At 38.1% G+C, this 14,717-nt stretch overlaps 1 protein-coding gene across 5 annotated transcripts in view; it reads right to left on the reverse strand.

Moving 5' to 3' along the window:
• Positions 1–14,717, reverse strand: part of NOL4 (nucleolar protein 4) — a 295,984-nt gene that overhangs the window by 27,408 nt on the left and 253,859 nt on the right. For all 5 annotated transcript variants that reach the window (XM_037032650.1, XM_037032640.1, XM_037032677.1 and 2 more), the window contains one exon: positions 9,573–9,753. In XM_037032650.1, coding sequence (XP_036888545.1) covers positions 9,573–9,753 — 181 coding nt within the window. The remainder of the gene's footprint in view (positions 1–9,572; positions 9,754–14,717) is intronic.

Below are 14,717 nucleotides of genomic sequence, written 5' to 3' on the forward strand. Positions count from 1 at the left end.
ACACTCTGTATGAGCACAGAGAGAAAGTCCAGGATGCTGGAGGAGAATTATCTGAGGAGCACACGGTGACGTGAGAGTGGTATCGTGGAAGCCAAGAGAGTGGATGTTTCAAAGCTCTAATTATCAACAGATTCAAATATACCCAAGAAATCTGGTAAGAAAAAAGGCAAAAATCATCTTTAGCTTGGCAATAAGTGGAATCACTGATAGACTTAACCTGACCAGTTTCAACAGCGTGGTCAGGTGAAGTGTTTATAATGAACTAAGGAGTGATGGGTAGATGAGAAGTGAAGACAGCAAATGGACAGAACTGCTCCTTCCAAAGTTTCAGATGAGAAGGGCCACTTCAGAACACCGATGCTCAGGGCAGCACTATCTACGTACAAAGGCAGCTACACCATCATGAACTGGCTCCAGGGCAGCGGTGAATCTTACGGCCAAGCTTTCTTAAATTCATAATTATAGGCCAGGGTCCAAAGCATCTTTATAGCCAACAATCCTGAATATTAGTGAGGAATAAAGATGACAATGGATGTAAAGATTCTAACAAACAAGAAATTGCTATACAAATGTTAGTTATTATGGTCATTATTACTACAATTTGGTCATGTTGGGTTTTGGTCTGCATATCAGCCCAGTTTATATCAAAGTTGAAAAACAAATTGAAACGTCTGCCCAATGGAGTTCATGGAGAGGAAACATCAGTAGTTAACTTATGCATTATGCATACAATTTAGACTCCAGAGATCCAATGGATAACCGCAGCGAACCACAATCGCCCTCTTTAGAGAGCTCAGTGTGAACTTCCTCATAGGGGGAAAAAAAAAAACCATTCCAAAGTCCTACGTAATTGGATGTGATAATAATGGGTGTATTGGCTGCTTGCTTCTCATTTCAGTGGGGTAATTTGAATAAACTCTTTATGCAAATTGCAACTGCTGTCATTTTGAGAACATTCCAACTTAAAAATTTGGACTGTTGGGTGCAGACCCTTGCCAGTTCTAACGAACGGAGGTTGGCTAGCGAAGGATGCGAAGGGCACCCTTTCCATTCTGTGAAGTCTCTGACATGGACAAGCTTCCCTTTCCTTCTACTGTATTCAAAATTAAACAGGAGTTTATCCAACATGTTGGGGCCTTCCTCTTTCATCCTCAGAACTCTTAAATTCAGTTTAATCTTTCCCCTTTCCTCTGATTCTTTTGCTTTATCAAAGAAAAACCCTTCACCCTGCCATCCAATATACATAAATAATTCTCTTTGTACCTTTTTGACTCCTGGCACCAAGTGTTCTATCTTTAAAATTTTATTCCTTCATTAAGCCACTAAGATTGAGTACTTATGGTATGTCTGGCTTTATTCAGGGGATGTAATAGTGGATAAGACAGAGTTTCTGCTTTGAAGGAGTACATAAGGAAAAATAGTTGAAAACATATGTCACAGTTCAATGAGTAGAGTGTTTGAATAAGGGCACATGCAAGAGTATGATTAATCTTCCAAGGAGTGGGGCGGGGGGGAGCTCCATAAATTTCACAGAGGAACTACTATTTAATCAGAGTCCTAAAAGATTTGGATATTTAGACAAGAGGAGGATGAATTTTTTTTCTCTCCAATCTGTGAATTTCCTGAGGTCAGTGAGTCTGCTTTCTTTAACTTTGTTTCCTGTAAAGTAACTGTTACTGACAGGGTGTTTGCATTCCCCTCCAAATTCAGGTTTGGAAAGCTAACCTCCAAGGTGATGACATTTGGAATATAGGTGGTGATTAGATCCTGAGGGTGGAGCCCTCATGAGTGGGATTAGTGCCTTTATAAGAGACCCTAATGTAGGTGACGGCCACCTACAAACCAGGAAGCAGCAGGCTCTATCCAGAGATCAAATATATAGGCACCTTGATCTTGGACTTCCCAGCTTCTAGAACTGTGAGTAATGTTTTGTTGTTTAAGCCACCCATTCTATGATATTTTTGTTATAGCAACCCAAACAGGCAACAAAGTTCCCATTATACTGAAATAAACATGAGAACCCCCCCAAATACTTGTTTAATTAATTAAATCCAAATTTAATTAATTTAAATTAATTTAAATTAATTTAAATTTCCTTTAAATTTAAAGGAAAATTTAAATTTTCCTGCTAAATTTCCTTTTTAATTCTTCTGCCTTCACATTTTTTCTTGGACATAATACAATCTGCAGGGTTTATCTTCCTATTACATTGGTTTAAAAGGTTCTGCAAACACTGTATCTTTTTAAATTTTCTACTATCTATGCGTGTCAGTTTCTCAGTTCATGGTTTGAATTCTGATGGTCTTCATCTGCTTTACGAATTGTCGGATGAGTGACTACTTCACCCTGGTCTCCTGAAAGCTATTGCTCCCTTCCACGCTTTTCAGAAGATCCCTACAAATTTCCAAATCAACAGTTCTCAAACTTAGGTTAACTGGAGCTGTCAGCTATGAGATATGACGTGGGCATCCGGTACAATCCTAGTCTTCTCCTATGTCCTATTTAGCTCTCAAGATTTATGCATATGTATGTAGCTGCTCTCTCCACAGCTCCAAATCTGCTACAGGGCACGACTATTCTGATGTCTTAAAAATGGAAAAATAAATTGAAGATAACATTTTTAAGAATCAAAGTGTCTGGGGTTCTGGGAATTTATGAAGAAAGTCCCCAAGTAAAGGCAATCCCAGGCCTGATCACTCTAGCTGTCTGTTAAAACAAGAGAAAAATAAAAACCAAAACAGGAATGGCCAAGCCCAGTGCTATAGGTAATGTGAGTTTTTTAGAAGACAAGGTTTTTAGAGATCCTCCACAATGTGGCTGGAGGCATTTCCCTCGCTACCATTACTAGAGTAAGAGTCCGTTCTCACATATGGACTAAAGAAGTTCTCTTAGGTTTAAGTCAAAAGCTGTCATTTGCCACACTAGTGTTTTGGTTTTTAAATCAGTGATGCAGCCCAAAGCCATTGCTCAGAGAAGGCCACATCACTGTTGATTGGCTGCTTGTCATTCTGGTGACTCTGCTGCTCCGGTTTCTTCTCAGCAGTGCCCAGTCTGAGGTGTTCAAAGCCATTCTTTGCTGTACCCTTAAGAGGTTTTTATCTTATCATACTGAAGCCGAAAGACGCATCAACTAACAGTCCAAAAGTCAACCTGTGTGGCCTTGAGCAAATCACCCTACTTTCCCGGCTAATTTCTTAAATTTTATTTAAAGCCTTTAAAAAGTAAAGAGGTTCCCATTACATTATTTTTCAAGTCCATTTAGACTCTGTCCATGATACTGAGGGTTTTTCCTGGCGGGGGGGGGGGCGGGGGGAGGCTTATAAAATGGACCCCACCATAAAACCACAGTATTTACATTCAGACAGAAAACTGTACTTGAACAAGAATTAAATAAAAATAAAAATTCAAAAAAAAAAGAACTTACAAAACCTTATTTCTAACCACTTCTATGGCTGCATATCTGGAATTCATACCAAATGTCTTATGTGACTTTTGGGCGCCACTGAATGGCATGACTGAGGAATGAATGCCGGTGTATTATGATTATGTGTGTATGTACATGAGTGTACTGTGGTACATACTTCGGATGACAACTTCAGGATGTTGAGTTACTACAACACTCGATCTAGACTTGGAGTTCAGGATCTAAGAGATGAGCAATCAGTTGGGGCACAGGGGGCAGACAAAAATCAGGTCCAGTAAAGCTTCAGGTGGGGGTGAACACTGAGGCATGAAGGGCTGGATGACATTTTCCTGAGAACAATGAGAGCCCCTGGAAAGGTTTCAGATAATGAAGTGATGTGATCACGTTTTCATTTTCTTAGATTACTTTGGTTTCTCTGTAAAGAATGGATTGAAGAGCAAGAAAAACTTTTAGAGCCCTGCTCATTAATAATTCATAGCAAAAATTTTCCTTTATATTCCCTTTCAGTTTTTACTCAGGGTTGGCAGTTGCCCCAAAGTTCTCTCCCACCGTTTCAAAAAACTCTCAAAATATTCTCACTGTGTCTTTAATCTTTTCTTTCTCTGCATATATTATCTTTTTTGAAAGATAGAGCTGCCGTAAGTAGCTCTCTTTCTTTTTCTTACAATCACAATGCTTCCTCCAACTTGCTAAATAAATGGAGCAAAGTGGGGCATTGAAAATGCAAGGGCCCACAGGGCACTGTTCTCAGAAGAGCCCTCGGCTTTGTTTCACGCTCTGTTGTCACCATCTTGAAGTACTTATTTTTACAGAAGAGGGCCTACATTTGCATCTGGCATTGGGCTCCCAAAATTACTCCACCACTTACTCGGAGCCACAACACATTATTTTGGTTGCACGTGAGTAGAGGTGAGCAACACTCAGTTTGTTCTATACTCTTCTATGTGTCTCCACTCTCCAAAGCTCCGCCCACTTGTCTTCATTCCCAGCACCACTGTGATCATACAAGTTACCACTGTCTTTTCCTGAGGTTGCAGAAATAACTAAAAATATTAGGCAAAACAGACTTTCCAAAGTTACTAGTGCTAAAGAGAAACAGTTTACAATGATAAAAGAGTGAATCCATTAAGAAGACATACCAAATCAACAATATATGTACCTAACAGCAGTCTCCAAATAGATGAAAGAAAACTGTCAGAATCGAAGGCAAAAGTCAACAATTCAACAATAGTACTTGAAGACTTCAATACCCTTCTTTCAGGAATGGCTATAAAAACTAGGCAAATGATCGAGGTTATAAAAGTCTTAACCCTGTAACCCTACTAGGCCCAGTAGGCATTTACAAACTGCCCCACCATCAACAGCAAACACACATTACCCCGAGGTGCACATGAAATCCTCTCCAGGAGAGACCGGGGTCTGGGTCATAAAATGAGCTCCGATAAACTGGAAAGGACTGAAATTACATGAAGCCTACTGTCTGGCCACAACGGAATAAAACTAAAATCATGGACAGAAAGACATTTGGGAAATTCACGAATATGTGGCAATTAAACAACACAGTTCTAAATAACCAATGGGTCAAAGAAGAAATGATGAAGAAAATTAGAAGTTACTTTGAGGTCAATGAAAACAAAAATACAAGATACAAAAACGTATGTGATGCAACGGAAGTAGTGCTTAAAAGGAAGTTTATAGTTGTAAACGCCTACATATAAAGAGAAAAGATGCCTTCAAACAAATGGCTTCACTTTTCATCTTAAGACACTGGAAAATAAGAATTAAACTTAATGTAAGTAAAATGAAGGAAATAATATACACAGGAATAGGAATCAATGAAATAGGGAATAGAAAACAATAAAGAAAATCATTGAAATCAAAGCTTGTTCTTTGAAAAGGTTGAGATACAAACTTTTAGCTCGTATACCACCAAGAAAAAAAGGGAGAACACTCAAATGACTAGACTTCCAAATGACAGAGGGTGCATCACTACTGACCTTCCAAAAATAAACAATTATGGAGGAATATTATGAACAATTGTGCCAATAAATTAGATAGTTTATTGGAATGGGCCTATTCCTGGAAATACCTAAACTAACTCAAGAGGATATAGACAATATAAGCAGACCTCAGAGCAAGCAAGGTGTTAGAGTCAGCAAGCAAAAACCTCCCAGATCTCCCAGCACTATTTACTGAAGAGACTCTGGTACATTTATACAATGGAATACTATGCAGCAGAAAGAAAGAAGGAACTCCTACCTTTTCCGACAGCATCGATGAAACTGGAGAGTATTATGTTAAGGGAAATAAGCCAGTCGATGAAAGACACATACCATCTGATCTCTACTTATAAAAGATATCTAATGAACAAAATAATGAACAAAATAGAACTGGAAACATGGAACAGACTGACAGTGGCCAACGGGGAGGAGGGAGAGGGATAACGGGAAAGAAGGGGAAGGGACTGGTCAAAGAACATGAGTGCATGACCCACGGACACAGACAATGGTGAGGGACTGACTGCGGGAGTGGAGGGGGCTGGGTGGAGGAGGGCAAAGGGGGAAAAACTGGGACAACTGTAATAAAACAACAATAAAAAAGATTTAAAAAATACCTCCCAGAAAAGCCCAGGCACCGACAGCATCACTCCTGAATTCTACCAAACATTTAAAGTATGACTACCGATACCTCAGAAACTCTTCCAAAACAATTTAAAAGTGTAGAGTAACATTTTAAGAAAATCATTACATCTACAATAGTATCACAAAGGGAAATATTTAGCAATAAAATTAAGTATAAAGCTCCTACTGTAAATACTATGAGACATACCTAGGACAAATTTAAAAAGAATGAAATAAATGTAAAGACATCTCATGTTCAGTTGTTATTTCCTCAAAATTTTAAACTCAGTTGCTGCATTTATGAACCAACAATTCCACTTCTACGTAGGTACACAAATGTTGATTATATATAATATATATAATACACACTCATTAAAATGGGTTTATAGCAGCATTATTCATAGTAACCTAAATGTGAAAAATGTGCCAGTGTCCATCAACTAATGAATGACTTAACAAAATATAGCACATCTGTAAATAGGACATTATCTGGCAATAAAAAACAATGAAGTATTGATACATGCTATAACACAAATGAGCTTTGAAAATATTATGCTGAGTGAAAGAAGCCAGACATAAAAGATAACTTATTGTGTGATCTATTTATGTATATGAAATGTTCAAAATAGTTGAGATAGTATATTAGTGCTCGCCAGATATGGTCACTTAACTGTACCTCAGTACTTGCATCCATTACACAGATTATTAGCTCAGTAGTTTACAGGGTGGGCTTTGATGTCAGAATGGCTGTGTTCAAATCCTGGGTCTTCTCTTTATTAAGGAAGGGCGTTGGGCAAGTCACCCAACCTCTCTGAGCCTCACAAAATAAATTTTAATCATGTTAGAAAAAAGGAAGCGATGCCTGGGCATTATATTTTAAAGTGGATGGACATTTACTTTTATAAAAATTTCCTCCAAATTCCAGAACTTATTTAATAAGGCTGTGTAAGGGTTAAATAGAGATTATGCTCAGGTACTCAACAGTAGTATTTATTGTTATGTTTATGTTAAATGAATTCATTTAATAGATGAATGATATTTTTGAAGATGACAAAAAATTTTGTGTCAGTAAAATCTTTTGACTAAAGTCTGCCCCTCCCCCATTTTTATGGGGCTTTTTTGGGTGATTAAGTTCTGAACTACCTATCAGTTCTTATTTCACATGTAAAATATTTTAGATTTTTCAACTTTATAGGCTAAAAGAATTTTTAGCCTTTGTTTATGTTTTCCTTTTCTGAACTTGGATTTGCTCTTGCCTGCTGAATTTCTGTTCAAATTAAAAGACTTGTGAACAGCTGAGAAGGCTCACTAGCTTCTGAAAAACTGAATATGCACTTGAAATGAAGTTTCTTCCCAAAATAAGCTCCTTTGTTTTTTCCCTTCCACTTAAGGCACCACTTTTTTTGAGCTGGAAGGCAACTGATTTAGACTAAAGCTAAGGGATCCTGTCCTCAGGGGACCCTTAATTCTAGGGCAGACCTAAGAGCTCCAGCCTTCCATCGGAATCACTCCCGAACACTGACAATGCAGTTCCCTCCCAAATATATCCCAATCCCACCAAGCCTAATTCAACTTTTAGAATTCAGCCTGGTCTTTGTTTTCAGGCACTTTCAGTGGAAATACCAGTTCTCAGTGATAGTATGAATAACGAGACTGTGCTGTTTTTGCTGAAACTGATTTCACCTCTGTATGTACTGTGTCCCCCTGCTAAAAATCACAGCTTTCACTGATACCAGCATCATTATGAATTTGCTTTAAACCATAATACACAAACAGCCCCAAAATAACAATATGATTACTGAAAATAACTTAAGGCTTGGTCATATGCTTGCACACAGTGGAACATGATATTTGAGATCACCTGGAAAAGTCGATTCCTCTCCATGGGGCCCTACCAACCACTCATTAAACAGATAAGAGTTCATTTGCATCCTTTTTATTTCAATGTTAGGGATTCTTAAAATCAGTTTCTTTCCTAATTATATATAAACTGTTCCAAAGTTAAATTTACAAAACAAAACTTAAAAACCAAGTATAAGCAGATTATTCTGGCTTATATTCCTTTCCCCATATCATTCTCCCTCATCCCTGCCTCTATGCAAACTTTTAAAAAATTATGCTAATATTCACTAAAAAAAGATTTATATAAGTACTCAGCATCACCTGGAGTATATAAAGACATTTTTATGACTTTTTATAACTACCTATTACTCTCCTGTTGGATACACTATAATTGAATCAACTGGCCATCTATTGATTGACATTTTTATCGGCAACCACCTTGTTTAAATTGATAAAAAACACTGAAATGAAGAGTCATGTGCATGTCTTTTTGTATTTTTGCCAGTGTGTCTTTGAGATAGATTCCTAACAAGAGGCTCCTAAAGAGATTGTTCGGTCAAATGGTAAATGCATGCGTAATTTTGCTAGATATTATCAAATTCTTTTCCAACTTTTTGCATTTCTACAAGCAATACACGAGTATGCATATCTCCCACAGCCTTGTCAAAGCATACTGTGTAAACATTTGGATTTTGCCAATGTGGCAGACAGAAGCTGTGATTTTCTTAGGCATGAGTGGGCTTGAGTAACTACCTGCATTTGAGGGACATTTACATTGCTTTTTCTGGGAATTGTGCATTCATATTTCTAGCCTTTTTTAATGTATAGTTTTGGGTATTTTCTCTTTTTAGAAGATCCTCAAGTCTTGACCTATTAGTCCTTTGTAGTATACAATAATTTTTACTTTATCCTTTATTTTTTTCACTTTATCATGTGCTTTGTCATAAAAAATGATTTGTGTTTGTGTGTGTGTAATGAAACTCATTTTCCCTGGATTTTCAATATAGTTTAGGAAAGCTTTTCAGGTGACCCAGTTATACAAAATTCACCCATGTATTTCTAATATATATGTAGCTTTGTATTACACTTTTGGAATTCTAGATAAAAGCTTAAGAAATTCCTTCAAGTTTTCCAGACACGAGCCAGTATGAGCGGGCTCCGTCCAGTACACCGTTCCCGCTGCTGGCAAGCCTGCCACTGTCATCCGTGAGCCACTGGCTGGAGGGCCCTGGGTTGTTTCTGCGTGTGGTTTCAGGCTGGATGTTCTTATGCACAGGGACTGTGTATGTGCATTTCATCAAGTCAGTAAAGTGCCTGGGCCTCCAATTTTCCAAATTAAAAACTTAAACATTAAGAAAATGTGTCATTATTCTTGAAGAATAGGACATTACAGCTTTGGGGGAAAACGTTTGCTATTCCTCTAGTTGAGAAATTTTTTTAGTATAAAACAGCAATCATTCAGTTGCGTAATAGTGCTGTTACTTCCAGAAACAGGCACAGAATAGGGAGCTATCCTTGTAGGGAGATGGATGTTATGTATTAAACAGTCTTGGTTTTAGCCGATTGGCACTGACTATTGCTTATAATAGTATACTCATTTTCATCTCTCAGGTTTAAAGAATTGAGTATCCCCAAATGGACACACACACACACACACAAAAACACAATATATAATACAGACTCACCACTACTGGAAGGGTCATTCAGATTCAGCAGTCCTCCTCCTAGCCCTCTGTAACTATGGTAACTGTAGGTCCCATTGCCATTGATGTACAACACCTCCTGTGAGCCGGAAACCGCTGGGGTTGAGTAAGTGGCCTGGGCCGCCTCTGGTTTACACTGTTTGTCAGCTGGGGCAGACTTGTCCTGCAATGACAACATCCCGCTATGTGTCAAATCCCTGTGCCATTTTACCTTCAATGGGACTATCTTATTATCTACACAGCTGCATTGAATAAGAAAAAAGTACACTAGTCACTATTAAGTCAGCACCTATACACCTTTGCAACAACTTTGCTAAAGACTGAAAAACAAAAAGGAAAGCAAAGCAACAATGTGAGACACACCGGTGATGGTGATGGAAAGATGGCAATTTACAACGCCCAAATGAATTTAAAATTATATGAAGAGAGGTGCTCGTAGTAGCCAAGAAGTGGAAGCAAACTGCATATCCCTTGACAGATGAATAAAAACGCATTACANGCTATGTGTCAAATCCCTGTGCCATTTTACCTTGAATGGGACTATCTTATTATCTACACAGCTGCATTGAATAAGAAAAAAGTACACTAGTCACTATTAAGTCAGCACCTATACACCTTTGCAACAACTTTGCTAAAGACTGAAAAACAAAAAGGAAAGCAAAGCAACAATGTGAGACACACCGGTGATGGTGAGGGAAAGATGGCAATTTACAACGCCCAACTGAATTTAAAATTATATGAAGAGAGGTGTTCGTAGTAGCCAAGAAGTGGAAGCAAACTGCATATCCCTTGACAGATGAATAAAAACGCATTACAAATACAATGGGATATTACCCAAATTTAAGGAGAGAGGGAAATCTTGTCAGATCCTGCAACGTGGATGAACCCTGAGGGCATAATGCTGGGCAAAATAAGCCAACATCAGAAAAACAAACATTGCATGATTGTACTTATATGAAGTATCTGAAGTAGTGAGACTCAAAACCGGAAACTAGAAAGGTGGTTGTAAGGGGCTGAAGCTGGGGGCGGTGGGGAGTCGCTCACGGTCTCATCAGCCATGCAAGACGGGGGCAGTGATGGGGAGTCCGCTGGACAGTGCTGTGCGCACGGTAGACAGTACTGTGCTGTGTACTTACAAGTTGTTGGGAGGGTGAATGTTACGTTAATTTTTTTTATGAACTAGGTAGGTTTAAAATATTATATGAATAGAAATTATAATTTGTAAGAAAACAGTTGCAAAATTTGACTTTCTTGAAAGTTTTTTGCAGAAATTTCTTACTCTTACACTTGCTCTCTCCCCCCTAATTTCTCTTTCTTCCAATTTCTCTCTCTCCCCTTCTCTGCACTCCTGCCTGCCTCTCTCCCTCTCACTCCTTTTATTTTAGGGTTATGGCAAAATTTACTGTGTGCCAACTCCACACAATAGGCCCATTTTATACATCACAACAGCCTGACAAAGACTTGAATGACCCAGGCCTTGCAGTTTGTCTTTCCTTTCCTAAATTCCACTCACTAGTGTTTGTAATCTGCTTCAAAACTTCTAACCATGGTTAAGTTGTAGCCATGTTAAGTCAAATTTCAATTAAGATTGAAATTTGAATAAAATTGTATATATTTTCAATAGTAAAACAAATTGATTTCTCTTCAGCTGTGGGTTTAGAAAGTCTAAAACATATACAATATACAAGGTCTGTTGGGAAAAAGTTGAACCAATGTTAACAAGAGTAGTTTGCATGACATCAATGTAACCTGGCAGCCAAGCAGAGTGTACTGGAATGTGCATGTGTGAACAATGATGACTTCACTGTACTAGTCAGTGGGGGTGGTAGACACCATTGAGTGAGCATGTGTACTGTGTGACCATCACATTCAAAATGACTGAGTGGGTAGAGCAACGAATTTGCATCACATTTTTCATTAAGCTTGAACATATCTCCACAGAAAATATTGGGAAACTATTCAGAAGGCTGCAACTATGGCAACGGGTGATTGGCAACTTCATCACAACAGGATCGCTCATGCATCACATCTTGTGCAGAGGTTTTTACTGAAATATCACATCACCCAGGTGACTCGGGCCCCCTACAGCCCAGATTTGCCCTGCGACTTTTGGCTTTTCCCCAAACTAACATCACCTTTGAAAGGGAAGAAATTTCAGACTGTTGATGAGATTCAGGAAAATATGATGGGGCAGCTGATGGCGACTGGGAGAACTGTGTGAGCTCCCCAGGTGCCTGCTTTGCAGGAGACAGAGGTGTCACTGTCCTGTGTGCAGTGCTTCTTGTATCTTGTATCTTCTCCAATAAATGTCTCCATTTTGCCTGTTGCATGGCTGGATACCTTCTGGAAAGACCTCGTATATGATTTCGCTTGCCTATTGCATTCTTCATCTTTGCTTTTTAAAAAATATAACAATAATTATAAATAGATGTCTAACAAATTCTTAGGAGTATTTTTGTCTTAAATTTACAGTGTTTAGAAAAACTAGTAACTTTTCAGATACATTTTTGTTGTTGTATCAAGTACTAGAGAAAGATGAAACATGAAGTAAGTGTGCTTTGGGGACCCAGTCGTATTGTCATATTAAGAAATACTCTAATCTTTCATGCAGCAAAAGCATTGCGTGACTGTCAGATTTATGCAGTTGGGATTTCGCTTTTGTTCTTCTGATCTTTTCTACTCTGATCCATTCACCTCTGATAATCACACTCAGCTGTGGAACTTAGGCACACGATCTTGGAGCTTTTCACCTTTTTATTTCTAGGTGAGATTATGAAATGCACAGCAACATTACTCACTGTAAATTGAACAGGAAAATGAATTTTTCTGGCACTGCTTTGTAAAATAAAGCATGAGTGGACCTGAATGACCGCAGTGTCTGACTGTAATTTCCTTTTATCATTTACACCTTAGAAACCACTGGGAGGGCAAACGTTAGAATAACACTCTTCTTGGGCAACACTGTACGAAGGAAGGCACCCAGATGGAAGCAAATTATGTTGGCATCACTGGCTCTACTATTTGGACTGGGCATTCAGCAAATTCTAGTTTTTGTTTTCGTTTTTTTTTTTAATTCTGAAAATTACCCTTTGCTAGGAGAATGTACCCAAAGACAGTGGGTTCTATACTGCAGTTCTCTAGAAAAGAAAAAATACTGGGCCGTGCCCAGTAACGTTTTCTAAAGACATAAAATATATGTGTTTTTTGGGTAGCATGATAAAATTTTGTATTACAAATAGTAAAGGAGTTTAAGTTATCTAAGATATGGAACATGATATTTCCAGGAATCTTTTGTTGCTATACGCATGTGCCATAAGTAGGTGTAGGGTAAGTAACCACACCAATCACAGGGCTACTATGAACAAGAATTAGTAATAAGTCAATATCAGGGCTACATCAACTATTAGAATCTTAGGATCTGTTACCAATGATTTTTTAAGTGCACGTTACAGTGACAGGCTGAGTGGAGAAAGATGCAGTGGATGCTGGCTGCACCTCATGCAGAATCCAAAAGTCTTTCCTACAAGGTACAGTCAAATGGTCTCACATCAGGAGCACAAACCTCCTCCCTGTCTGGGGACAGACTGTCACGCATGTAACATATCCAGCCATACTACAGTGCAATATATATTATATTCATATTTAGAGTATATTCACTCACACTAAAATACAGATGTGTCATATATATATTCATTCAGTTTAAGCTTAGTAAACAGGTAAAGCTTATCAAAAAACTGATGAATGAATATGTGATGTTTCAATGGATTATTTTCATGCATATAACTTCTATTCCTATAAAGAACACTTAAACTGGAAGGCTTCTGGGGGAAACACCTCCGAGTCTTCCAGAGGTTATGGTACGAGGGCACACAGATGATTTCACACTGCCTGCTTCCCGATGACCCAGACCAGCACCTCTGCTCTGTGCTCATAAAACCACCATAAAGTGTTATGAAAGCCACTGAGCTCCAAAGTATTCTTTCTGTCAAGGCTTACCGTCACTCAAATTCTGAAGGAAAGAATATACTTCACAACAATTTCCAGGTCCCTGGGAAGGGGCTGGCTTTGAACAATCCACCACTGGTGTAATGTTCCAGTGTCTTGATTGAAAATAACTTGAGCAATGTAAGATTTCAATTTCTGTTGAGTTGGCCAAAAAGTCCATTGAGTTTTTTCATAAAATAAAGAACACATTTTTCAGTTTAAACAATAAGTTTGTCGATTTGGGTATATTGAGTATGTCGGCTATCTCCCACATGGTATAATGTTGATTGTTCTCAATTAATATCTCAGTCCGATCACTGTCAACTTCAGCTGGTCTACGCAACTATAGAGCATGGCCAGTGAGCAATCTCCAGCATGAAACTTCGCAAACCACTTTTGACACGTTTGATCAGTCATAGCACTTTCTCCACACACCGAGCAAATCTTTTGGTTTTTGCATTTCAATTGTGTTTTTACCTTTCCTAAGACGATGAAGCATAATATGCTGAAAATGTTACTTATTTTCTTCCATCTTCAATATTACCATGGGTACACAAAATTTGGCACGGTTTTTTGTGTTAATGCATGCTGCTATAACAGCTGTCACAATACAACCTAACATGACTGTCTTGACGGACATTAAGACGGGCACTACTAGAGCCATCGTATAGAAAGAGCCGAATGAACTTTTTGGCCAACCCAGTAATTTGGGGGAAATTGGTGGCTTTTCTGGAACACACCCATCTATTTTTCTGTGATAAGAAAATGACAATAAAATACACTCTCAAGAGAAGAGGAAGAGTTTCTTAATGATGAGAAAAAAGTGGGAAGGTGTGGTCCCCACAATATTTTTTTCATTGATATTTTTGTATAATAGAGTTAATTCGTATTATCAAACATTAACACACTATATTTAAAATCTATCTCAGTCTTTCATTATTAACTGATATTCCAAAGCACAGTAGCTGCACTAAGCAGCAGATAATGAATTCCATTAATAATCAAAACAGGCTTTGTAGGGAGTCATTTGTATATAAACAAAGATTTGCATTATTAAGTTCTTGGCTGTCCACTATATGTTGAGAAATATGAAAATTCCAATAAAATTTAATCTGTATTGTATTTTGAGCAGAAGTTTAATAT

This window comes from Sturnira hondurensis, unplaced genomic scaffold, assembly GCF_014824575.4.
Source record: "Sturnira hondurensis isolate 20B ecotype Veracruz unplaced genomic scaffold, ASM1482457v3 Scaffold0001872, whole genome shotgun sequence".
NCBI lineage: Eukaryota > Metazoa > Chordata > Mammalia > Chiroptera > Phyllostomidae > Sturnira > Sturnira hondurensis.